Source organism: Stegostoma tigrinum, chromosome 9, assembly GCF_030684315.1.
Source record: "Stegostoma tigrinum isolate sSteTig4 chromosome 9, sSteTig4.hap1, whole genome shotgun sequence".
NCBI classification, from domain to species: domain Eukaryota; kingdom Metazoa; phylum Chordata; class Chondrichthyes; order Orectolobiformes; family Stegostomatidae; genus Stegostoma; species Stegostoma tigrinum.
Genome location: NC_081362.1, coordinates 19993653 through 20021464, shown reverse-complemented (window position 1 = coordinate 20021464; position 27812 = coordinate 19993653). Strand labels below are relative to the sequence as shown.

Here is a 27812-nt window from a genome sequence, read left to right as displayed (position 1 = left end):
CAAGACCTAAGTCAGGTATATGAAGGAATACTCCCCACTTGTCTGGATGGGTGCAGCTCCACCAACAGGAGGCTTGATACCATCCAGAACACAGTAGCCCATTTGATTGACACCACGTGCACAAACATCAACTCCCTCTCCATTGATGCTCAGCACGTTCTACCGCTAGTGTCTACACAATACACTGCAGAAACTCACTAAAGATCCATAGACACCTTCCAGCCGCATGACTACTTCCTAGAAGGACAAGGACAGCAGATATGATTGGAATACCAAGGCCTGCAAGTTTCTGTCCAAACCACTCACCATCCTGACTTGGAAATATATCACTGTTCCTTCACTGTCACTGGGTAAAAATCCTGGAATTCCCTCCCTGTGTGAATTGTTCGTCTATCTACAGTACATGGACTTCAGCGGTTCAAAGCTCACCGCCATCTTTTCAAGGGCAACGAGGGATGGGCAATAAATGCCATCAAAGCCCATGTTCTGCGAGTGAATTGAAAAAAATAATGTGAAGTATAGTCATTGCAGAGTCATACAGCATTGAAACAGGCCCTTTGGCATACCATGTCTATGCTAACCAACAAACATTAAACAAGACTAATCTGCACTTAGTCCATACTTAGCCTTGGCATTTTAGATGCTCATCCAGTTACTTCTATATGTTGCAAGAGTACCTGCCTCCATCACCCCCTCAGATAGCACGTTCCATACGTCTGCCTTCCTCTGGGGAAAAATAGTTTTCCCTGGATCTCCTCAAAACCACTAACTTCTTACCTTAAACATGTGCCCTCTGGTCTTATACACATCTGCCATGGGGAGGACATTCTCACGACCTACTCTGTCTATGCCTCTCCTAATTTTGTATGCTTCAATCAGATCCCTGCCCCCTCCTCCTGCACCTCCTCTGCTCCAAGGGAAGTAAATCCAGCCTATCCAATCTCTCCTCATTGCTGAGACTTTTCATCCTAGGCAACATCCTAGTGAATCTCCTCTGCACCCTCTGTAGTAATATAATAATATGTGGCAGGCTGTTTGCACACAGCAAGCCTCCATAAACAGTTTCACTTAGATGTGAAAGTAATTGCATGTACGTTTCAGCAATGCTTTGTTTTTGACCAATTTAGTAAGCATATACCAGTAGCTATCATTGTTTTGATGTGCTGTGGTAAGCTATTTTATCTAATAGAATCATCAAGTAAAATATCATCATTGATGAATGAAATGAATCTACAGTGGGAGTTTGTTTAATTATTACTCGGAATGATGTAGCTGGGAAAAATGTTGAATAATCACAAAAACTATTATTTCTTTGTCTTGAAACAGAAAGCAATTCATCAACTCAAGTCGGAGTAAAGAATGGGGAATGTTATGTCATTGTCTGAAGGCTTTAGCTGAAATCTGATTATTTCCAAAGTTGTCAATGCTAAGCAGCACGTTTTAAAACGTACAATTTCCTAGTGAAACCTGTCTTGTCCAATTTAGGTGGAACTCAACCCAATGGTACAATTCTTGTCTGTTTTAAAAGCAGAATCCCATGAAATGGATCCCTTTTTCCGGAACCAACCACATGTTCACCTCCCTAACCTGAATATTCTTGTGCAAATTTGTGTAAAATTTAAATTTATAATGCATTAATTATGGCACTTGAGGTTTTTTTTTTAATTTATCTCTCATTGCAGGTGCTCTCCAACTCTCTCCTTGTGGAATTGATCCCAACAAGGGTTACAGCAACTGGATTCTCACCCTTCCTGTCTAAGATCCTTTTCATGTTTGTTATGGACCAGACCAAACCCCCTTAAAATTCAGAAGATAGTCCAGACCTTAACCTTTTCTTATTATAAAGGTTAAAAATAACGTGTTGCATTCCAGTTGCAATTAGATTGGTCAAACTACTAGATTTAAAGCAAAACACACTTCATTCATTCACTATAGTTAAAACAAAACAAAGGATAGGAGGAATTGGAGTAACTTAGTTCTACTGGAAAACTTAACAGAATAATAGATACAGTAATTATTACTAGATAACAAAGTATGAAGCTGGATGAACACAGCAAGCCAAGCAGCATCTCAGGAGCACAAAAGCTGACGTTTCGGGCCTAGACCCTTCATCAGAGAGGGGGATGGGGAGAGTGTTCTGGAATAAATAGGGAGGAGAGGGGTGGAGGAGGACTGAAGATGGAGTGGTGGGGAGGGGATAGGTCAGTCCAGGGAAGACAGACAAGTCAAGGAGGCGGGGTGAGGTTAGTATTTAGGAAATGGAGGTGCGGCTTGAAGTGGGAGGAAGGGATGGGTGAGAGGAAGAACAGGTTAGGGAGGTGGAGACAGGCTGGGCTGGTTTTGGGATGCAGTGGGGTGAGGGGATGAGCTGGGCTGGTTTTGGGACGCAGTGGGGGAAGGGGAGATTTTGAAGCTTGTGAAGTCCACATTGATCCCATTGGGCTGCAGGGTTCCCAAGCGGAATATGAATTGCTGTTCCTACAACCTTCGGGTGGCATTATTGTGGCACTGCAGGAGGCCCATGATGGACATGTCGTCTGAGGAATGGGTGGGGGAATTAAGGTGGTTCGCGACTGGGAGGTGCAGTTGTTTATTGCGAACCAAGCGGAGGTGTTCTGCAAAGCGGTCCCCAAGCCTCCACTTGGTTTCCCCAATGTAGAGGAAGCCACACCGGGTACAATGGATACAGTATACCACATTGGCAGATGTGCAGGTGAACATCTGCTTAATATGGAAAGTCATCTTGGGGGCTGGGATGGGGGTGAGGGAGGAGATGTGGGGGCAAGTGTGCACTTCCTGCGGTTGCAGGGGAAGGTGCCGGGTGTGGTGGGGTAGCAGGGGAGTGTGGAGCGGACTACTGTATCCAGTGTGGCTCCTTCTACATTGGGGAAACCAAGCGGAGGCTTGGGGACCGCTTTGCAGAACACCTTTGTCGGTTCGCAATAAACAACTGCACTTCCCAGTCATGAACCATTTTAACTCCCCCCTCTCATTCTTTAGACGACATGTCCATCATGGGCCTCCTGCAGTGCCACAATGATGCCACCCGAAGGTTGCAGGAACAGCAACTCATATTCCACTTGGGAACCCTGCAGCCCAATGGGATCAAGGTGGACTTCACAAGCTTCAAAATCTTCCTTTCCCCCACTGCATCCCAAAACTAGCCCAGCCTGTCTCTGCCTCCCGAACCTGTTCTTCCTCTCACCCATCCCTTCCTCCCACCCCAAGCTGCACCTCCATTTCCTACCTACTAACCTCACCCCACCTCCTTGACTTGTCCATCTTCCCTGGACTGACCTATCCCCTCCCTACCTCCCCACCTATACTCTCCTCTCCACCTATCTTCTTTTCTCTCCATCTTCGGTCCGCCTCCCCCCATCTCCCTATTTATTCCAGAACCCTCTCCCCATCCCCCTCTCTGATGAAGGGTCTAGGCCCGAAACGTCAGCTTTTGTGCTCCTGAGGTGCTGCTTGGCCTGCTGTGTTTATCCAGCTTCACACTTTGTTATCTTGGATTCTCCAGTATCTGCAGTTCCCATTATCACACTAACTATTACGAATTGACTGTTGCAATGTAGTGACAGCCTATAAACACACTCTTGGCAAAAGGCAAATTCAGAATCTAGACTGCCTCACATGCAACTCCTGTAGCAGGTGGAGAGCCCCCAGCTTATGGCTGTAACAGTGAGAGGAGAAAAATACCTTGCACTTCTTCAAGACCCCAGTAGCAACTGCTGAAAGCCAAACTAAATATCGGGTTCTGTGGGAGTTTGACTGCACCCGTCCAGCCTGTTTCTATTGTTCCAACCTTTAAAAAGAAACACACGGGGCTTCACAAGCTATCCTCTTGTAGACTGCTCAGTGCCTGACACCCACCTGTGTATAAAAGGAACCACAAACGTGCCTCTTAAAGTCAAAGAGTCATCACATCTGTTTCAGATGGTGTTTTTTCTGGTTCTAGGTAGGCAACCTACCATGTGGTCACTTGATCGTGCTTAAAAAGGATGATAACTGTCCGCTAAGTATTAAATTCCCATTCAAATACTATATAAGGCTTTACCTTTCTCCACCTCTCTGCTTCAAATTGCCATTGACTGCACTCCAGCTGTTCTTCAGACAGTCTTTATCCTATCTTTGTAAGCAACAAGTAGATTATACCTGTCGACTTATGGTTGGTTACTTCAGATTGTCATTTCCTATCCTGCCTGGTTTCCCTTTACTAGGCAGTTATTTGCCAAACAAGTTCATTCTGAACCTGCAACTTGGTACTGAGAGTGAATGAAGCCTGGAATAATCTGTGCAACTCCTCACCATCCTTTATTTTTTTTTGAATGTTCCAAATTACACTGCAGCTCACTAAACCAAAATAGGCAGTGTAATGGGCAGTGAAGAAGGCTATTCTGAGTACAACAGGACCTTGAATGAATGAGCCATGGGCTGAGGAATGGCAGATAGAGTTTAATTTAGATAACTGTGAAGTGTTACATTTTGGTAAGGCAAAGCAGGGCAGGGCTTATACAATTAATGGTAGGTATCTCTGGAGTGTTGCCAAACAGACCTAGGGGTTTGGCACATAAGTACTTGAAGATGAAGTCACAGGTAGACAGGATAATAAAGGCGGCATTTGGCACGCTTGTCTTTATTGTTTAGAACATTGGAGTTAGGACATGTGGCTGTACAGGACATCTGTGAGGCCACCTATAGAATACTGTGTACAGTTCTGATTGCCCTTTTATAGGAAGAATGTTGTTAAATTTGAAAGGGTGGAGAAGAGATTTACAAGGATGTTGCCTGGTGTGGAGGGTTTGTTATAGGAAGAGGCTAATTAGGGGCTTTTTTCCCTGGAACTTTAGAGGCTGAGGTGAGGGTAGTTTATAGAGGTTTATAAAATCATGAGGGATATGGATAGGGTGAATAGCCAAGGCCTTTTTCCCAGGGTAGGGGAATCCAGAAACTAGAGGATGTATGTTTAAGGTGGGAGGGGTAAGATTTAAAAAGGACCTGAAGGGTAATTTACTCATGCAGAGGGTGGTGCATGTATGGAATGAGCTGTTAAAGGAAGTGGTGGAGGTGGCTACAATTACAACATTTTAAAAGACATCTGGAGGGTATATGATTGGGCCAAATGCTGCCAAATGGGACTGGGTCAGATAGGGATGTCTGGTTGGCATTGAAAAGTTAGACTGAAAGGCCTATTTCCGTGCTGTGTGACTGTGAGCCATAGAGGTTTAGTCTGAGGCGTATTTTGTGTTTCCAGAAGTCCTGCCTATGTCTTGGTTGAGGTTATTTGAATAATTTATACCTACTTATTGGTTTGTTGTAATTGTCTTTTTCTAAACATAAATTTGAATTAAGCCCAAAAACTTTGGGCCATTCTTAAAAATTTTTTTGTTTATCAGACTACTGACCAATCTGACCAGAAATAAACATAGATTTGGTCCAGATTTGATTTAGGAGAGAGGAAAAAATTGCCTATGAAATTGCCTGCCAATCCTTTCCTGCTGTTGCAATGATATCACTTGTAAACTTTCTTTTATGTTCCATTATCAGCTCATATTTTTGTTTCTGACCATCTAGAAAGCACTTGCATAAATTCTATGATGCCACTTTTATATGTTGGTCTCTTAGAGCGTTTTTCCCATAGGCTTTCTATTTCCATTCTTGCAGATGCTCACCATAACTTTTTGCTGTTGATCTTGGGCAATACTTTCCCTCAGGCTAATGCTCTCTGCCTCGGGGAATAAATTCTTTACTGGCTGGAATCATAAGTAACCCATGATCTCAGTTTTTTTTTAATGTGACTGTGGCTCATTATGTCAACATCAGCCTTAATATCGAGGGTTGTCATGTGCGTCTCAACTCTGGAATTTGGCTTTCTTTGTCCATATTCATACTAAGGTTATACTGAGGTCTGGATCTGACAAAATGGACATTATTTAGCAGAGATAATGGGAACGGCAGATGCTGGAGAATCCAAGATAATAAAATGTGAGGCTGGATGAACACAGCAGGCCAAGCAGCATCTCAGGAGCACAAAAGCTGACGTTTCGGGCCTAGACCCTTCATCAGAGAGGGGGCTGGGGAGAGGGTTCTGGAATAAATAGGGAGAGAGGGGGAGGCGGACCGAAGATGGAGAGAAAAGAAGATAGGTGGAGAGAGTTTGGGTGGGGAGGTAGGGAGGGGATAGGTCAGTCCAGAGAAGACGGACAGGTCAAGGAGGTGGGATGAGGTTAGTAAGGAGATCGAACAGTTCATCCACTTCACCAACACCTTCCACCCCAACCTTCAGTTCACCTGGGCCATCTCCAGCACATCCCTCACCTTCCTGGACCTCTCAGTCTCCATCTCAGGCAACCAGCTTGTAACTGATGTCCATTTCAAGCCCACCGACTCCCACAGCTACCTAGAATACACCTCCTCCCACCCACCCTCCTGCAAAAATTCCATCCCCTATTCCCAATTCCTCCGCCTCTGCCGCCGCCGCATCTGCTCCCACGATAAGACATTCCACTCCCGCACATCCCAGATGTCCAAGTTCTTCCAGGACCGCAACTTTCCCCCCACAGTGATCGAGAACGCCCTTGACCGTGTCTCCTGCATTTCCCGCAACACATCCCTCACACCCCGCCCCCGCCACAACCGCCCAAAGAGGATCCTCCTCGTTTTCACATACCACCCCACCAACCTCCGGATACAACGCATCATTCTCCGACACTTTCGCCACCTACAATCCGACCCCACCACCCAAGACATTTTTCCATCCCCACCCCTGTCTGCTTTCCGGAGAGACCACTCTCTCCGTGACTCCCTTGTTCGCTCCACACTGCCCTCCAACCCCACCACACCTGGCACCTTCCCCTGCAACCGCAGGAAATGCTACACTTGCCCCCACACCTCCTCTCTCATCCCTCTCCCAGGCCCCAAGATGACATTCCACATTAAGCAGAGGTTCACCTGCACATCTGCCAATGTGGTATACTGCATCCACTGTACCCGGTGTGGCTTCCTCTACATTGGGGAAACCAAGTGGAGGCTTGGAGACCGCTTTGCAGAACACCTCTGCTCAGTTCGCAACAAACAACTGTACCTCCCAGTCGCAAACCATTTCCACTCCCCCTCCCATTCTTTAGATGACATGTCCATCATGGGCCTCCTGCAGTGCCACAATGATGCCACCCGAAGGTTGCAGGAACAGCAACTCATATTCCGCCTGGGAACCCTGCAGCCTAATGGTAGCAATGTGGACTTCACCAGTTTCAAAATCTCCCCTTCCCCAACTGCATCCCTAAACCAGCCCAGTTCGTCCCCTCCACCCACTGCATCCCAAAACCAGTCCAACCTGTCTCTGCCTCCCGAACCTGTTCTTCCTCTCACCCATCCCTTCCTCCCACCCCAAGCCACACCCCCATCTACCTACTAACCTCATCCCACCTCCTTGACCTGTCCGTCTTCCCTGGACTGACCTATCCCCTCCCTACCTCCCCACCTATACTCTCTCCACCTATCTTCTTTTCTCTCCATCTTCGGTCCGCCTCCCCCCCCCCCCTCCCTATTTATTCCAGAACCCTCACCCCATCCCCCTCTCTGATGAAGGGTCTAGGCCCGAAACGTCAGCTTTTGTGCTCCTGAGATGCTGCTTGGCCTGCTGTGTTCATCCAGCCTCTCCTTTTATTATTTAGCAGAGTACAGGATATTGCTGCAGTTATTCATTAGTGCAGTGCTGTAGGGCCAACCATCTTCAGCTGCCTCATGTATAAATTCCCTCAATTATTAATTTAAAGTGGGGATGTTTGCTGATAATTTCAATGTTTGTCTGTGGAACTGCAAATGGAAACAATGAAACAGACTATTGCCACATGCAGCCAAACTTGGAGAACTCCCAAATTTGGACTGATATAGCACAAACATAGCACAACATATTACTTGCCATCCAAGAACCTAGCAATGATCTCCTCTGTCAAGAGAGCCTTAACACCACCTTTTTGACATTGAATAGTACTTCTGTTGTTGCATTCACACCAATCACATCTTTGGATGTTGTGTGTATCTTCTTGAAAACATAAATGCACGAATTGGGAGCAAAAGCTGGCTGCTTGACCCCTTGAGCCTCCTCTGCATTTAGTAGGATCATGACAGATCTGATTATTTCATATTCTCACCTATTCATGATATCTTTCACCCTTTTGCTTGAAATTCTCTCTGTCTTGAAAATATTCAAAAATTCTTATTCCACTGCTGTTTGAGGAGAAGCATTCCAAAGATTCACAGTCCTTAGAGTGAAATTTTAGCATTTAGTGAGCCTGTCAGGGATGCCAAGACCGAATGACGGCTGATGACTGTATACTAATTATTGGATTATTGAGTGATTGTTTGCCTGGGTGTTTGTATAAAAGAACAATAAATCAGTTCTTAGACTTGATGAGCTTGGCCTTGAATGGTGGCTTAGTGGTTAGTATTGCTGCCGCACAGCGCCTAAGGATCTGGCTTTGATTCCAGCCTTGAGTGACAGAGTGTATGGAGTTTGCAAATTCGCCCCATGTCTGCATGGGTTCCCTCCCACAGTCCAAAGATGTGTAGGTTTGGGTGGATTGGCCAAGTTAATTGCCCATTGTGTCCAGAGATGTGCAGGCTAGGTAGGTTGGTCTTGGGAAATGTAGGTTACAGAGAAGGGTGGGGGGTATTGGATGCTTTTGGATGGTTAGTGTGGACACAATGGGCTGAATGGCCTGCTTCCACACTGTAAAGATTCTATAAATAATCTTTTTTACTGTAGTAATAGTGGTAGCAGAAGACTTTCAGCTGTTTGTAAGTCAAAGATTGACAGGAAAAACAGAAATTGCTGGAGATAATCAGGTCTGTCAGAATCTGTGGGAAGAAAGCCAAATTAACATTTTGAGTCTAGCAACTCCTCAGAACTGATTTGGTGCTATTTAAATTTGTTACATGAAGCAATTTAATAGTTTTAATTTGCTTGCACTGGTTAATTTATTGGTAAATTGAATTATTTTTGACATGAGTAAAAATACTTTTGCACCTTTTAAGAATATTAAATAACTTGAGTCTCCATGTATTTGTGTATTCAGCTGGATCTTGTACTTTTGAACTGGGGACAAGGCCAATTTTGTGGGAGACACCTAATTTGGGTATTTTGCATTTAAAAATCAAAATGCAAGGTTGTGGAAAATTTAAATGTGTGTGGCTTGAGGTATAACTCCTTTTGAAAGTTCCTTTATGTTTTGTATTTTGCCCAGATTCTGCTGATGTCAACTTAGAATTACAACCCCATTGCATTTAATTTTATCACCCATCATTATTTTTTTGTTCCATGCTCAAAATAAGATGTGTTTCTCGTGATGGTTGCCTGTTCTTTGAACTTTGTGCGGTGAAAAGTAATTGTGATTTATTTCATTGAGACAGCAGATGAAATGCTGAATAACCAAATGCTTTTGTAATTGTGTAAGTGCAGTGAAAACGTCAGTGTTTGGCACTTTGTCATGAACAGCCATGTATTTTATTTCCAATTTGTTAGATCCACAGTTATACATATATTATGTCACAGCTTCTACAAATATATCAAAAATAAGCACTTTGTCAATTGCCAAGTAAGTCTTTGGTGTCTGATTTGGTCATCTTATGCTAGGATTAAAATAATGAGAACTGCATAGCTTTTGACAGAAAGACAGCAGGTGATGGTGACTGAGGAAGCCAACTTTTTCCAGCTCGAGTGTCCAAATGTGTGATCAATTGTAGTGCCCATTGAACTTCATTTATGATACTTTGTTAGGTTATACCAAAGTCCTGATGTTGTGCTTTGTATAATTTGAATGATTTTTAATTAAAACATTCTCAATTCCTTTGCAAAAAGTCTATTTTTGTTGAGTTAACTAAGTTTTTGAAAACATCTTGGTTTTATAAAATCAAATAAATTACGACGATACAAACTTAATTTTTATTCATCAATTAACTGGCAAGGCCAACATTTATTGCTGACCCCTAGTTGTTCTTGGGAAATAGGAAGGAGAGGCTATTTCTTGAACTTGCTGTTTTTGCTTTGGTGTACCTACCACTGCAAAGCTATTGAGTTGAGTTCTAGGATTTCAGTTGAGTGATGATGAGGTGGGGTACTATATGTCCCAGGTTGGGGATGGTATGTGAGTGGATATTGATATTATTCCTTTGCACCTGCTGCGTTGACTTTTTTGGGATGTGGAGATGAGATGCTGTCAAAGAAGCCATGGCAAATTGCTGCAGTTTGAGAGGAGTACGCACCTCATAATTTCATATCATTGTACTCTAGTTCATCAGGTGAAATACTTCCATAATGTAGTCACAGCCAATATTGTTTTATTAACCTCATGATAGCTGTTTCAACAAATGAGGGATGAATTATCTTCATATGTTTACAATCCCTTAGCCTCAACAAATGAAACACTGACTCGATTTAATTTTACTTATAATTGTTGGGGCAGAACTTTCATTTTTGTATAAGGATTTCAATATTTTACTAATTGACATTAGATAGACTTTTCAATTTGTTAGACACAAAAAAACCTATTTTTGACAGTATTGGTCAAGAATAGATCCTGTCAGAAAATAAGTTCTTGGTGCCAATAAAGTTGTTCAGGATCACTTCAAAGTCAACATCACTTTAATGTATTATCTGACATTAGTAGCTCAACTTAAATATTCAATTTGTACATATTTGAGAACAATGCTTTGATAAATGTTGATCTGCAGATCTAAAATATGACCTTTGTGATGTGATTGATCACCAGTATTTTCTTGTCTAAATTAGTTGATGCCATCCCTCGTTTTGTTGAATTAAATATTGTTTCAAATAATAGTCATCAATATTGAAAAGCCACAGTTCTAAAATGTTAACTGTTTCTACACCAATACAGTCTGACCCTTTATATATTTCCAGCATTCTCTAAATTGATGTTTAATTGTTTATCTGATTCTTGGAGAAATTATTTGCATTAAAGAAGAGAGTTTCTGAAGGTATAGTAGCTGATGTTGGGCATAAGAATATCTAAAAGGAATCTAATAAAGCACGACATAATGGACTTGGCAAATTTTAAATCCATTGTAATAAGATTTAAAATAGACCAAGAGGCAGAAAGCATAGAAATTGAGAATGGTCCTTTGTCATGTTTGGGGTGCGGGGCAGGTATTCCATGGTGCTTGCCAGGTATTAGTATTGGCACAATTATTTACTTATTAGTGCTATTTTCTTTTGGTATAAAGGGCTTCATTTCAAAAGTTTGTAGATAATGTGAAACTCTGCTATGTAGTAAACAGTGCATTTGATAGTAGTGGACTAAAGGAAGACATAGGACTGTGAAATGGATCAATACGCGCCAGATGAAAGTGAACCGACAAAGAAATTTTGGTGGGGAGCTTAAGGAAATGTAATATAAACTGAATGGTCCAAATTTGTAGGGATGTAGGACAAGAGATCTTGGGATATAGCTAGTCTACTTTTTGAAGAGGGTAGGACAAATTAGGAGGATTGAAAAGGTATACAAAATCCTTGCTACAAGGTACCAGTAATTCCTCACCCGGACTGGGTCATGTCTGCTGGAGACATCTTGCCAATCTGACTGGCCTCTGGGTCAGGAACCTGTTTAAACCGAGTTATCTTAAGCCCGTGTAAAGTAATTGTTCGGCTCCAATGGAGTATTTTTGCCAATTTGTTTCCACACCGTAGGAAGGATGTCAAAGCTTTAGGCTAAAAAGTATCTTTACTAGCACAAAGGATAAAAGATACATTATTTGGGATTGCATACAGTATCTTAAAAAAAAGTTTAGATTGATTCATTATAGTACAAAATGTTCTGTTTTGGAGCAGGGAAAGATAAGGGGAGATTGGACAGAAGAGTTCAAAATCATGAAGGATTTTGATAGAATAAATAAGGGCACAGCACATTGTAATGATTTGGAATGCATGGCCTAATATGATGGCGGAGCAGATTCCATATAACATTCAGAATGAATGAATGAATTAAAGCAAAGTGGGACTAATGAGACAGCTTTTTAAAAAAAGAGCATGATGGGCAAAATAGGCTTCTTTTCATTGTATTTTGATTATATAACTTCAGCTGAAGCCATTTGTTTAGTTGCTGACAAAAGGCTCACAAATGTGTCTCACAAAAGGATACATAAGTTTTTTTCTGATAAATATACACTGCTGAGTAGAAACCTGCATAAATTTGTGCTGCCTTTTCAATTGCAAGCATAATTGAATTTGCCAAACATTTTCTTTTACAAACAATTTCACCAGTTCTGTGTAAGTTTAGCAACTAACGTACAAGGAAATTAGGCAACTGTTCCAACCGGAAGGTCAGAGATCCAATGCCAAGCATGCACAAAACAGTGATATAAGAGATTTGTTTTTAGCAAATGACTATATTTACGGTGATGGCAATTATTGTGTTTTACATGCTGACTTATCATTAATGACGCCTATTACTATTCTGGATGAGTTGGTATTAAGAGTGTAGGCAGCTTTAATTGTATTCCCTGAGATTGCTGGAGGGCAATTGAGTTTATACAATGAAGTATTTGTATCATAAATTTAACATTTAGCATTTTTGTGCAATGTACAAGTTCGTCCTACAAGGCTTTCTAACTCTTTCTGAGGCTAGCAACCCTCAAGCGCACATGCGGAATTTCAAACAATTTTGCTATTATAAGTGTAAGGGAACACATTTTTTCTCCTTGGACTATAAACTGAAAGGGAATTTATGCACTGCTATACAGCTGAAATACCAGGAAAATGTTGCAACTTTAAAAAACAAGTGATGCATGTTTTCAAACTGTATAAGACTGTTGATCCTGGAGCAGTGGAATTGTTACATTTTTGGTGCAGAAAAGCACATTGGAACTTTTGAGCTAAGGGAGAAGTGCATCTGAGGTCAGATTAGTTGAGCTGCAGTTTGCTACAGACCTGAGAAAATAGTGTAGCCAAAAATATCCAGAGGGTTTGGTTATTGGCGTGTCCTTTCCAAATTGAGTTGTAGAATAAGAGATGGGACTATATTTCAGTACTTGAACTGCAAGCAGAAAACTTCTCTCTCGTTCTTCTGAGTAAGAAGACTAAGAAAATATAGCTCCAAAGAATGGGGAGGCACGGTGTCTGTGGGTGGTACTGCTGCCTCACAGTGCCAGGGACCTGGGTTCAATTCCACCTTTGGGCAGTTGTTTGTGTGGAGTTTGTATATTCTCCTTGTATCTGTGTGGGCTTCCTCTGGTGCTCCAGTTTCTTCCCACAGTCCAAAGATGTGCGGGTTAGGTGGATTGGCTGTGCCAAATTATCCTGCAGTGTCCAGGAATGTGCAGGCTGGGTGGGTTATCCATTGGAAATGCAGGTTTATAGAGATAGGGTAGGTGGGTGGGTCTGGGTAGAATGCTCTTCGGAGGATCTGTATGGACTCGATGGGCCAAATAGCCTGCTTCCACATTGTAGGGATTCTGATTCTGTGAATTTTAATATGAGAAGAGACCAATGTACACCAGATTAACTATCAAATTGAAGAACGACATCACTGTACAGCTAACAGCCTTTCCTCTGTTAAAATCAAAAAGAACTTAAGAAATAATTCTCCATCTTGTGGTTTAGACTTTTGATCCTTGGTTTTGTTTTCACTTTCTGGATTTTCCACGTATGACATTTGCACCAAGCAATCTGTCATTTGCCTGTCTTATTTATATATGAACATGAACGTGTTTTGGTTTTTTTTTGATATATAGTTTAAGTTGCATAGTAGTAAATTAGTGATCCTTTCCTTTCCTCTGCTATTTGCTTTGAAAAAAAGGTTTGTTTCTAATAGTTATTTTACTGTTAATGACCAAACCTGGTGTGAATTACCTTTGTCTTGAGTTGCAGTCAGACACATTAATCATCATGGTTTTAGATTGGACATCTTACACATTCTAGGCTACTTGTGGAACGGTGGGGCTTGATTATTGACACACCTTTTCCAAGAGAAGGTGAGACTATTTTAGTACTTGCACTGCAAAATATTTGAAGTGTTTATGAGCCTGTTAATTATTGCACATAAATTTTAAGTGTATATTTACCATCACTATTTGTAAGCAATTCTCTTTCATTGCTAGTACTTTGTTTAAGTTGAGAATGTAATCTAAACTTGTGAAGGAATCCCTCAATCCTCATCCTTTCCATTGTAGAATTTGGAAAAATTTTTGTAGGTGGGATTGTATAGCTGAGTGGTTAAAAGGCGTTGGATTTTTGTCTTTCATGAAATTAGCTTCTACTTGTTGGCTTCCTGCTTTTCCTTCAGAAAGGAGTCCCAATCTCAAAGCAGGTTACATTTTAGAGTTTAGAAGTTAAAAGTCTCTGTGATCATCTTTACAGATTTAATGTGACTGACTTCGTTTTCTAGGCATTATGAACCTGGTAGCTGCAGCAAGTTGAAGACAATCAAGAAGGTCTTTGCATACAGATTGCACAACCTGGTCATGTATGTACTGAGAACTGTTGTGGCTTTAGGGCTTGCAGACTGACAGTGACATGATTTTCTAATTTTGCACTACCACCCAGCAAAATGTATAGACCATGCTACATTGCCTTTGTTGACCTTATCAAGTGCTTCAGCAGAGCTCCATGAGCTGTTTAAACTCCTACAGAAAACCAGTTGCCTGCCTGTATCCCTGGGTGCCATTTCTTCTTTCAATGAAAATATGTACAGTTCTATTGGTTATAATGGAGCGATGTAAGATACTTTCAAAATCAGGGGAGTAAAGCTGTGCCCTGGTACCAACCTTTGGTCAGTTTTATTCCGTGCTACTATTATGCAATTTTGATAACTCAATTCAGGATGTCTACCGGCATGCCAGAGTTGACCAAAAAACTGTTTGGTCTTGGCATGTAGTCTTGCCAAAGTACAATATGTTATAGTCTGTCAGCTGCTCTTTGCTGAATTGATGATAACTGTATTCCCAAAAACATATCCCCTAGTGAGTTTATTATTGGCATGAATTCAAAGCTTGGCCACATCTACAAAACAATGTTGCCTGCAAGTGAGATCTCAAGTTGAGTAGAGTTAGAGTCGGAAGTATTTGCTCTTGATTGGAATGCCTGGAAAACTAATTATTGGAAAGCATGTCAAAAAAGTAGAGGACAAAAGAAATGAATAGATGGTAGAAAAGAACAGTTGAAAAAACAGCAGTGGATAGTTGTGAAAGGGACTGCCATTCTCAAATTAGGCTGTGTAGCCACAACAGATGATGTCTGATGAAGGCTGAGTGGTGGATATGGTCTAAATGGCCTTCAATAAGGTGTTTGACAAGGTTCCACATGGTGGACTGGTTAACAAGGTTAGATCACATGGAATCCAGGGAGAATTAACTATTTGATTACATAACTAGCTCGAAGGTAGGAGACAGAGGATGGTGATGAGGATTACTTTTTGAACTGGAGAACTGTGACCCGTGGTCTGCCATGCGGATTGGTGTTGGGTCCACTGCTTATTGTCATTTATATAAAATGACTTGGATATAAATATAGGAGACATGGTTAGTAAGTTTGCACTTGATCCTAAAATTGGTGGTGTAGTGGATAGCCAAGAAGGTTACCACAGAGTACTATGGGACCTTGATCAGATGGACTAATGGGCTGAGGAGTAGCAGATAGAGTTTAATTTAGATAAATGTGAGGTGCTGCATTTTGGAACGACAAATCAGGGCAGGACTTGTACACTTAATGGTAAGGACCTGGGAAGTATTACTGAACAGAGAGACCTTTGAGTGCAGTTAATGGTTTCTTGAAAGTGGAGTCCAAGCTAGACAGACTAGTGAAGAAAGTGTTTGGTATGCTTGCTTTTATTAGTCAGTGTATTGAGTATAGGAGTTGAGAGATCATGTTGTGGTTGTACAGGACATTGATTAGGCCACTTTTGGAATATTGTGTTCAATTCTGCTGTCCCTGCTATAGGAAGGATGCTGGGAAACTTGAAAGGGTTTGGAAAAGATTTACAAGGATGTTGCCAGGGATGGAGGATTTGAGCTATAGGGAAAAGCTGAAAAGGCTGGGGCTATTTTGTCTGGGGTGTTGGAGGCTGAGGGGTGACTTTTTATAGGGGTCCATAAAATCATGAGGGGTATGGGGGATAGGGTGAATAACTAAGGCCTTTTCCCTAGGATAGGGGAGCCTAAAACTGGAGGGAACAGGTTTAAGGTGAGAGGGGAACAGTTTAAAAAGGGTCTGAGGGGCAACCTTTTCACACAAGAAATGAGTTGCTAGAGGGAAGTGGAGGACACTGGAACAGTTGCAACATTTAAAAGGCATGTGGATGTGTACATGAATAGGAAGGTATTTGGACAAATGCTGGCAAATGGGACTGGATTAATTTAGGATGCCTGGCCGATAGAGTGGACTAAAGGGTCTGTTTCCATGCTGTACAGCTCTGACTCTATGATCCAGAATGACATTCATCCTTTGATTGGCCCATTGTTTTCCTAGATGGCTGCACAATTGGAGAGTTAAAACTTGACTGAGAGTTTGGACTGTGTTTCCCACTATCGGGCAATCCTTTACCCAATTTGTCAGTAAGCAAATATTTCTCTCCCCACCTCACATCATATTTCTCTTCTGTAGTTATGATATCAGTACCCATCTTACCCACTCAGTGCTCTCAGAACTTACGCCAAAACTCAACGCTTGCTTCCCCCATCGTGTGAAATATTATGTTCTCCAGTGGGATTCACTTAGTTTTTTTTAAAATTGCTGATGAAATAGTTGAAGTATTACAAGCAATGACTGTACTTATGAATGTTTTCTCATGCTGTGGGCATAAGAATGGCATGGATTCTTCTGATTACTAACACTACTTAAGCCCTCCCTGATCTTAATAAAAAGATACCATTGTAAAAGCTGCTTTTTCATTTTTCTGTATATTTAATTGGAACTGAAATGTGAAAAGAACAGTTATTAAATCCAAAGACTGTGGAGGGGATTGATGCTCTTTTTTTAAGAAAAAAAATACTACCAGCACTTGTAAGTGCTGTTTACACTGTTGTTGGTTTGCCTACTAGGGGCTGTTCACTGCTGATAAGCTGGAACCAGGGAGTATGTGCATAATATGATTTGGCCAGCAACAAATAGCTGAGTGGTCTGTGGAGTGATGACTAGCTGTTCATGTTAAATGTTTCTGTTTTGGCTATGTCTATTCATGCCACGTGCATGTGCACTGTCTCAATTTTCACATGCATGTTTATCCAAGCCAGTGCGTGTACATTTTAAATAGATTCAAATGGCCAGTATAAATAAAGCACTGATTAAATAAGTACAATAACTAAGTAACTCCTGCACTGAACTCCATTTCAATTGCTAGCTTATTTTCTGTGTAAATTCAGTTCCTTTGTGTATGACGTCTTCTGATATGATTGCCTGACCAGCCATACATGTTCCTTGAATTCTGCGCGTGTGTTTCCAGACTTGTGTGTGCACAAATGCAAGTGATGCCTGGTGTCAACACACACTTTCTGCTTGCCAACGTGTAATTGGCTCTTAAGTAACTGAATAATTTGTGGTTGCGAATAAACATTTTTTAAAAAATACAGATTCCAGTATCTGCAGAAATTTGCTCTAAGATCGTTAGGAGCATTTGGACATCAGGAAAGGAAGGTACTGTCTTTGCCTCTGCAGTTTAAAATATACCTAAAGCCTGAAAAATGTTAGTTTATTTTCTGTTACCAGTTTTTGTAAACTGTAGCTTTAAAGTCAGAGGCTTCGCACTTTGTGAACCAGTTGCTGTGTACCTCCTGAAAGCAAAGTAAAGTATATCGAGAAGAGAGAATTTGTCAAATAACAAGTCCTGACAAGCCAGATAATCATCTTGGTGATCCCTGTGGACAGGGCCCTTTTTGACGTCCTTTTTCTGCCACAAGTAGCACCTTTTTGTGTGTGTATGGGGAGTTTCATAAGGGAGTTGAGTTTTAACTGGTAGAATTATATTGTCTACAATTCGTAGTTGTTTACCTGTAGCTAGAATCTGTTCATTTGTAATAAATAACCATTTTTAAGTACAGGAACCTGGACCATGCTTTGTGTCAACCTGGGTCTAAATTGGAGAATTTTGTGTACTTTGATTAAAATCTGTTTCTGGAGTTGTCACAGAAGTTAGTGTGAGGCTTGATTTCCAGCACGCCACCTCAGTGAAGTGTGGCACCAAGGATATAACACTTTATAGTTATGTGGAGAAGCTAGACATGATGTGATATTCTCCTTAAACCTGAGACATGTGAGGGAGATTTTATAGACATGATAAACTTTGAGGGCCTTTAAGACAAATAAGGAGACTAGTTGTATTGCTGCTGACTTAAGGATACAAGATTTGTGGTAATTGGCGGAAGAACAAGAGGAAATGAGAATTTTTTTTGTGCTGCGAGTTATGATTTGAAAAGCACTGCCTGAAAAGGGTTCTGGTAGCAGTATCAGTAATAGCCTTTGAAAGAAAATTTATATGTAAACTTGAAAAGGAGGATTTGCAGGGTCATGGGGAAAAGAGTGAGGGAATAGACCTAATTAGATACTTTTCCAGAGAACTACAATGACTGGAATGGCCACCTTCTATGTGGGATGATTCTGCAATTTTTCTGTAATTTGAAAGCTGTATCCTGTAGATCAAAGCATTTGGTCAGATCCATGTTATTATATCTAACAGCAACTTAGTCATAAACCTCATCCATAATTTGGGGGAAAAAAAATAAGTACACTAAAATTTATCGAGCCGCAAAACTACCCTTTTTACTATTCTTTGAAAGTTCTCCATTGTGCATGCTTTGAATAAACAGGAGGCCCAAAGCAGATAGCAGTAAAATTCAGAGATTGTAGGAACTGCAGATGCTGGGGAATCTGAGATAACAAGGTGTACAGCTGGACAAACACAGCAGGCAAGCAGCATCAGAGGAGCAGGAAGCCTGACGTTTCGGGTCTAGACCCTTCTTCAGAAATTCAATTGCTATATCCAAGCTTGAGTGTTTGCACTTATTGTAAATGATCATTTTGTTTCACTAAGGCAATTCTAAATTCAGCTAAGCTCTCTTCAAGCCTTGCACGTTGAACTTGCCAATTCCTTTTGAAAGTCAATAAAATTATAGATAACCCTCCTTCACTGATTCACTGATTTCTTGCAAATATTTGGCAAATGAGTGAAACGTAACTACTCTAAATCCAAGCCTCTTTGTGGAAAAAATGAGAAGACATTACACATGAGCCAATCCTTTTTAACTGGAGAACATAAAGGTTATGAATACTGCTTTCAAACAAGCTGCTGCAAAGACATTTTTTTAAAATAAATTGATTTTGGTTCTTTTGATCCTAAAAAATCATTGGAGGAATCTTTTTGCATGCTAAGTACCATTCTCATCACTTGCTCCCCACAGTTTGGAAGGAGGGCACCACATATCTAGATGTGAAGATAATTTGACGTTTTTATTAGAGAAAATAAAATTGAGACAGAACATAATTCAGTTTGTTTTAAAATGGAAATGATGTAATCAAATTGCTTAAACAAACAAAATACTGCCGTATTCAAAATCTGAAATAAAGATGGAAAATGCTGGAATTCTTTTAATTGCATTTGTGGAGAGAGAAACAAGTTGGCTTTGGGTTGATCTTCAGAACTGCAACGTGTTGGGCATAAACAACTTTTAAAGCAATTTGCCTTAAACTTTGATCACAAGAGTAGAGGGCCTAAGTAAAAGCTTAGGAAATATTGGAATTTCCTGTTGAAAGCATTGTGAGTATACTGACAGCACATGGACTGCAGTGATTCAAAAAGGAAGATCACCACTACCTTCTCAATGGCAACTGGAGACAGGGAATAAACGCTGGCTACCCAGCGACATCTAACATCTCATGATTGAAAAGAAAAAATTTCAGTAAACTGAAAATGTGGGATGTCAGATAATGTCATCTGCATGATATTTGCTCAACAAATTCAGTGAATAAATGATTACTAATTTAGTAGAAATTTAAACTTTGAAAATGACATGAAAAGTTGACATAATAAAATGAAGAAGATTATCATTATGTCAAAGTTTCAAATAGCGAATCAAATTCAGTGTTGAAATGTGTGAGGTGATGCTTTTTGGTAGGAAGAAAGCTTGTATTGCCTGGCAAAATGTTTCAATTTTAAGATAATGCGGTGTGAAGCTGAATGAACACAGTGGGCCAAGCAACATCAGAGACCCGAAACGTCAACTTTCCTGCTCCTCTGATGCTGCTTGGCCCGCTGTGTTCATCCAGCTTCACACCGTGTTACCTCAGATTCTCCAGCATCAGCAGTTCATACTATCTCTTTCAATTTTAAGGATGTTTAGAGATGCGGAAGCTGCTATGGGCAAATTTTTCGATGTGTTTGCACTGCCTGTGACGTCAGTGCTAGTGAATGAAGAGCCCTGATCATTACATTACAGCAGATTTATGGAATTCTCTGTGGCTTAGAGTGCCAGGTTGCCTGAATAGCAACAACCTAAGTAGCAGTCTGTAAATTCCGTTTGAAGTTATGCTTGCTTGTATGTTATTTCTCAGACTGGACATGTCCACAAGCTTATGCTATGTTAATTTTAACATTTAGAATTGTACAAAAGCTGATTTTGATGTGAAAAAGAGATTACTGTGCAGCATTGTTTTGCTTCCATGATATAACTAATCTTCACCATTGCTAGACAGATCACCGCTTGCAATGATGAGAGACTGAAAAGCTGTGGTGCCGACTACTGAGAACTTAGGGTGGTGGGGCAACGTTCAAGCATTGGAAGCAGGATGTGCTAGAGAAAGTGACTTGAGTATAGGAGTTGGGGGGGTCATGTTGCAGCTGTACAGGACATTGGACTTTTGAAATACTGTTCGGTTCTGGTCTCCCTGCTATAGGAAGGATGTTGTGAAACTTGAAAGAGTTCAGGAAAGATTTAAAATGATGTTGTCAGGGTTGGACAGTTTAAGCTATGAGGAGAGGCTGATCAGGCTGGTGCTATTTTCCCTGGAACGTTGGAGGCAGAGAAGTTTATAAAATAGAGAGGTGGGGGATAGCCAAGTAAATAGCCAAGGTCTTTTCCCCAGGGTACAAGAGTCCAAAATTTGAGGGCATAGGTTTAAGGTGAGAGGGGAAAGATTTAAAAGGGACCTGAGGGGCAATTTTTTTTTCATGCAGAGGGTGGGGTGTGTATAGAATGAGCTGCCAGAGGAAGTGGTAGAGGCTGGTATAATTACAATATTTAAAAGGCATCCAGATGGGTATGTGAATAGCAAGGGTTCAGAGGGATAGCAAGAACCTGCAGATGCTGGAGTCAGAGATAACAGTGTGGAGCTCGAGGAACACAGCAGGCCAGACAGCATCAGTGGAGCAGGAAGGTTTGGGTTTGGGACCCTTTGTAGGGATATGGGTCAAATGCTAGCAATTGCGACTAGATTTAACTAGGATATCTGGTCAGCTTGGACAAGTTGCACCAAAGGGTCTGTTTCCATGCTGTACAGCTCTATGACTTTATAAATGATGTCACCACTTGCGGGCCCACACCAGTAATGGCAGAGAGAGAAAACATAAATCAAACTGCATCTACCAGTGCATATGTGTGTACGTATAATTGTTCTGGAAACAGCTCAGTCGGTGTCAGGGGTTACAATGCTGTTTTAACAGAATGCAAGAATAGTGAGATCTGATGTGGATCTTTGTAGGCAAAGGATAAACAAAGGTAATAAAATACATTGGCTTTCTAAAAAGTGGCACTGAGTATTAAGGCCAGAAAGCTATGCTAGACAATAGACAATAGGTGCTGGAGTAGACCATTCGGCTCTTCGAGCCAGCACCACCATTCATTATGATCATGGCTGATCATCCACAATCAGTATCCTGTTCCTGCCTTATCCCCATAACCCTTGATTCCACTATCTTTAAGAGCTCTGTCTATCTCTTTCTTGAAAGCATTCCAGAGAGTTGGCCTCCACTGCCTTCTGGGGCAGAGCATTCCATATATCCACCACTCTCTGGGTGAAGAAGTTTTTCCTCAACTCTGTTCTAAATGGCCTACCCCTTATTTTTAAACTGTGTCCTCTGGTCCTGGACTCACCCATCAGCGGAAACACGCTTCCTGCCTCCACAGTGTCTAATCCCTTAATAATCTTATATGTCTCAATCAGATCCCCTCTCATCCTTCTAAACTCAAGAGTATGCAAGCCCAGTCGCTCCAATCTTTCAACATATGATAGTCCCGCCATTCCGGGAATTGACCTTGTGAACCTACGCTGCACTCCCTCAATAGCAAGAATGTCCTTCCTCAAATTGGGAGACCAAAACTGTACACAATACTCCAGGTGCGGTCTCACCAGGGCCCTGTACAGCTGCAGAAGGACCTCTTTGCTCCTATACTCAATTCCTCTTGTGATGAAGGCCAGCATGCTACTAGCTTTCTTCACTACCTGCTGTACCTGCATGCTTGCTTTCATTGACTGATGTACAAGAACACCTAGATCTCGTTGTGCTTCCCCTTTACCTAACTTGACTCCACTGAGATAGTAATCTGCCTTCCTGTTCTTGCCACCAAAGTGTATAACCACACATTTATTCACATTTAGACCTGATTTTTTTTTTCTTTTTTCTTAAAAAATGTTTTGCACCAGATGTACTATTGCATCCAATTCTGAGGACTGTATGTTAGGAAGGCTGAGAGGTCTTTGGAGGAGATATAGAATTGACTCATCACAATGATTCTAATGAATTCAATAGATGAAGGGTTTTGGCCCGAAATGTTGACTTCCTAGCTACTTGGATGCTGTCTGACCTGCTGTGCTTTTCCAGTTCCACGTTTATTGATTCTAGCTTCCAACATCTGCAGTCCATACTGTCTCCAAGTCACTGAGAACCATACTGTGAAGTCTTTTCTAGGGATGTCCACCTTGAAGTTTCTTTCCTCTCTCTGAAGACAGCTTAGTGAGTCCCTCTCCCACTGCCACTTCCTGGTTATCTCCTCTGCCCTGAAGCTCTTCAACCATGTTCTGAAACAATCCTGCTCCTACAGCCATGTCTCTGCCCGGTTCTGACGAAGGGTTTCGGCCCAAAACATTGACTTCTTGGATGCTGTCTGAACTGCTGTGCTTATTCACCTCTGCATTTATTGACTGTAGCTTCCAACATCTGCAGTCTTTACTGTCTCCAGGTCTAGAGACAGTTGTGTTTTCTTTAGAATGAAACAGGAGATTTGGTAGAAATTTTTAAAATCATGAAGATAGACTAAATGGAGAGAAACTGCCAATGGATTGAGGGGCTGATAAACAGGCAGCACAAATTCAAGGTGATTGATAGAAGAACCAGAGACCTGATGCAATGAATGGTTAATGTTTTCAATGTTAATGTCTGATGAGGTAGTGGTAACTGGTTTCAGTATAAGCTTTTCAAAGGAAACTGAAGAAAATAGAAGGGATATTGGGCAAAAGCAAGAAAGTAAGATTAATTGATTGGCTCTTCACAGGAGCCAGCACTGATTTAATTAATTGAATAAGGTGCCCTTAATTCCCACTGTTCTTTCCTGGCCATGATAGACATCCTGACGACCTATTCATTCCAACATGATGTGGGAACCAGTAATTCTTGAAACAATCCAGAAGGCTATTTATAATTATTCACATTCCTTGAGGGTAAAAGGCACACTATGCATTAAATGTGTTTTATTTTCATAATAATCAAATGATTTGAGATCAAAATGTGTTTGGACGCAATGAACACTAGTGAGCTGGGGGATAATGTATATTGCCGGCCCTTAATTTTTGGACTTTATTTGACAGTGTCAGAGGAATGGATGTTGAATGTTGTGGTCTACTCACTAATAACTCATGCTCAGTCAGCTACATTAACTCCCTGTTCATAAATACTTCAGCTTTACAATGCTCATCCTCCCTTTCAAACCTCTGTCTTGCCTTATCCTCCCTATCTCTGTAACCTTCTTCAGTCTTGCATTCTGCTGAGAAATGTGTTCCTCCAACTCTGGCTTGTCGCGCATCTACCACTTCATCGAATCATTGACTGCTGTACTTTCCAATCCCTAGACCTTAAGGTATCAATGTCAAATCTTTTCACTTGTCTATCGCCCTCTATCTTCCTTTTGGCAATGCTCCCCCAAAACCAGCCTCTTTGACTAAGCTTTCAGTGGCTCACCCTACGTTTCTTTTGGTCAGTGTCATTTCTTTGTCCGATCGTGCTCCTGTGGCATGTACAAGGGCATTGCACTCTATTAAATACATTGAATCATAGTCATATAACATTGAAACAGGCCCTTCAGCCCAATCTGTCTATGTCGATCAGGTTTCTGAAACTGAATTAATCTAATTTGCCTGTGTTTGATATGACACATTCAAGTTGTTGAATTTTGAGTGTGGCCTCTTGTAACACAGTGGTAGTGTCCCTAACCCTGCATCAGGTGGCTCGGATTCCATCCCAGCTGCTCCAGAGGTGTGCAATAACATCTCTGAACAGGTTGACTGGGAAATAAACGAAAACAAAGACAAAGTTTTTACATAAACCGTACTGACGGTATGCTATGGCATTTGTAAGAAATCTTCCTGACTTCTCTCAGCTTTAACAGCAACCTGTACCACTTACTGATACTTAAATTTGTACATGAAGGATGGAGAAGTACGTAGATTAATGTTTATGTGCTTGTTTATGTTGCTATGCAGTTCTTGTAGACACAAGTTCAAAGTCGCCGACAAATATACAAGTATAAAAATGTGCACCATTCTTCACAGCATGCCATTTGCATATTCACTGGCTGTTTTAATTTTATTTCTGGTGCTAGCTTTACTAACCAGACAGATCCCATGTTTGCAGTATGATGGGATTAGAAGAGTTCTTCCTTATTCGTTAGGGAATAGCACTTGTTGATTTTTAAAAAAAATCTAACTAGTAATGATTTGATTAAAAATGTGTATAAATATGTTCATTTTGATTATTAAATTAATATTTATTGAGTCAAAGTCCATGTTCTAAAAAAAGCGACAGTTGAACTATTGAATATCTCCTAGATATTTCACATTACTTCATATCTAATTGTCCATTTAATTGTGAAAACCGTGTGTGCTTTATCGTGGAAATACTGTCCATGCTTAAAGAATAGTGACTTGATCTATTTGGAGCAGATCTGCATCCTTAAAAAAAAAGACTAGCAAAATGCAATTCTTGATTTTATTTAGTTGCTGTTTCAAGTGGAAGTCCTTGTTCCTAGCTTGCAAGATTTACATGTCAAAATCAAATTCTGAATGCCTGCTTATTAAACAAATCATTTGATTTTGGTTTGTCTTTTGAATCCAGGATGGGGAGACTCTGAAGGGACCCCCTCAGAGAGGGGAATGACCGTAGATGCTGTCTACACTTACAACTGGTTGAAAGCAAGGAGTGGTAAGAGTTCAGTGTACATCTGGGGCCATTCACTAGGCACCGGGTAAGTGAGTAAATATGGCAATCTCACTTATTTCTTCGAGATATTACTGGCTATCTGTAGTTGTTTTATTTTTATTAAAATTGTTAAATAATCTGAACCACTGGTAAATATCTGAAAGGCAGCAAGATGTTTTCAGACTTTCCATCTCTGTAAACTTATCGAGGACACTGAGAGATGGAAATTTTTACTGGCGTATTTCACAAACTCAATGTCTTGAGAGAGAGGTTGCATATGAGAGGATTGGATTGCATTAGACTTTCTTGCATCAACTATCGGTAGTCACCTCAGACGCTGGGAATTCTGCACTGAGTAAATTCCTCCTGACACTCAAGCTCATTCGCAGTTAACAAGGCACAAATTAGGAGTATGATGGAATGCTCGTCATTTGTCCAGGTAGCTAAAGCATCAACGATAGCTAAGATGCTTGGTACCATCCAGGACAAAGTAGCCCCACTTGATTGGCACCCCATCCACTGCCTTAAATGTTCACTTCCTCCACTACAGATGCGCAGTGGCAGTAGTAGGTGCTATCTACAACATGCACTACAACCCACAAAGGCTTCTTTGACAATGTCTTCCAAACCCACAATCTCTACCATCTAGAAGCACAAGGATAACGCCACCTGCAAGTTTCCTTCCAAGCCACTCACCACTCTGACTTGGGACTACATTGCTATTTTTTTCCACTAGCGCTGGATCAAGTCCCTAGAAGTCCCTTTCAAATAACTCTCTGGGTGAATCTACAGCAAAGAGATTTTGGCTGCTCAAGAAGGCAGCTCTCCACCACCACCACTTAGAAGGCAGTAAAAGAATAGGCATCACTAACTCAGCAATTATTACCTATGTCCCATGAATTAATAAATTCTTTAAAATGCCAAAATCACATCAAGGCCATCTTAAATCGAGGAATTATGTAGGTTCATTAGTCTTGCTATTTTTCTAAAAAATCTGTTATAAACATGTTTGTTATAGTTGCGATATGGCCTATTACAACTACAGGGGAAATATTCTCTTATCAGCTGCTGCTATACATTTAAATGGAAAAGAATACAGTTTTAAATATCTGGAATTCACTGGCTGAGGATTCTAGAAGCAGAGTCAATGGCAGCCTTCGGAAGGGGATGATAAAATAGTTGAGAATGAAACATTTGCAGGACTGTAGAATGAACAAGGGAGTAAGCTTCATTGAATAACTCCATCAAAATGCCAGCCTGGGTATGGTTGGCCTGTGTTGCTCTACTAGTAAGAAAACGTGTGAGAACCTGAGATCAGTTTTGAATGGACAAAACAGAATGCTTTCTAATCCTAATTTAAAAACTATGAATATTTCTATCTTGTCACTGTCTCAAAAGTGCTCTGACAGCTTTGTGATTTCTTACTTTGTGAACTATATGCTCTGTTCCACCTTCTGCATTCCTTCAGTATGTTAGGGTGCCATAAAAATAACAAATTATAAATTGGCAAGACGTATTTTTGCAACAGTAAATTTGACATTAATTTAGTCTTTTGTGTTTACATATGCCACAGAACAATGTGTTTAATGGTACAAAACTCTGGTGCGGCCGCACTTGGAGTATTGTGTACAGTTCTGGTCACCGCATTATAAGAAGGATGTGGAAGCTTTGGAAAGGGTGCAGAGGAGATTTACTAGGATGTTGCCTGGTATGGAGGGAAGTTCTTACGAGGAAAGGCTGAGGGACTTGAGGCTGCTTTCATTATAGAGAAGAAGGTTGAGAGGTGACTTAATTGAAACATACAAAATAATCAGAGGGTTCGATAGGGTGGATAGGGAGAGCCTTTTTCCTAGGATGGTGATGGCGAGCACGAGGGGGCATAGCTTTAAATTGAGGGGTGAAAGATATAGGACAGATGTCAGAGGTAGTTTCTTTACTCAGAGTAGTAAGGGAATGGAACGCTTTGCCTGCAACGGTAGTAGATTCGCCAACTTTAGGTACATTTAAGTCATCATTGGACAAGCATATGGACGTACATGGAATAGTGTAGGTTAGATGGGCTTGAGATCGGTATGACAGGTCGGCACAGCATCGAGGGCCGAAGTGCCTGTACTGTGCTGTAATGTTCTATGTACAATTGTGTCAAGTACTTCATTTTTACTAATCTGCACATACAATACTGTCTTGCCTACAAATGTTGGAATGCTAAAGTAATGCACAAGATCTAATTTGAAACCTTTTGAAAATTCAGGCTGGAGCATCTGGATGTCTCTAGCAGGCTGAGCATTTTATTGTCACCCCTAGTTGCTGTTGAGAAGCAGGAAATGGGCTTGAGCTGCTGCCATCCTGTGGTAAAGGTCCACCAACCACCTCACTTACTAGATATGAAATTCCAAAATT

General features: G+C 41.1%; 1 protein-coding gene across 2 annotated transcripts in view; it reads left to right on the top strand.

The window, feature by feature from the left end:
• Positions 1-27812, top strand: part of abhd12 (abhydrolase domain containing 12, lysophospholipase) — a 145468-nt gene that overhangs the window by 78333 nt on the left and 39323 nt on the right. For both annotated transcript variants that reach the window (XM_048536825.1, XM_059648391.1), the window contains one exon: positions 25329-25458. In XM_048536825.1, coding sequence (XP_048392782.1) covers positions 25329-25458 — 130 coding nt within the window. The remainder of the gene's footprint in view (positions 1-25328; positions 25459-27812) is intronic.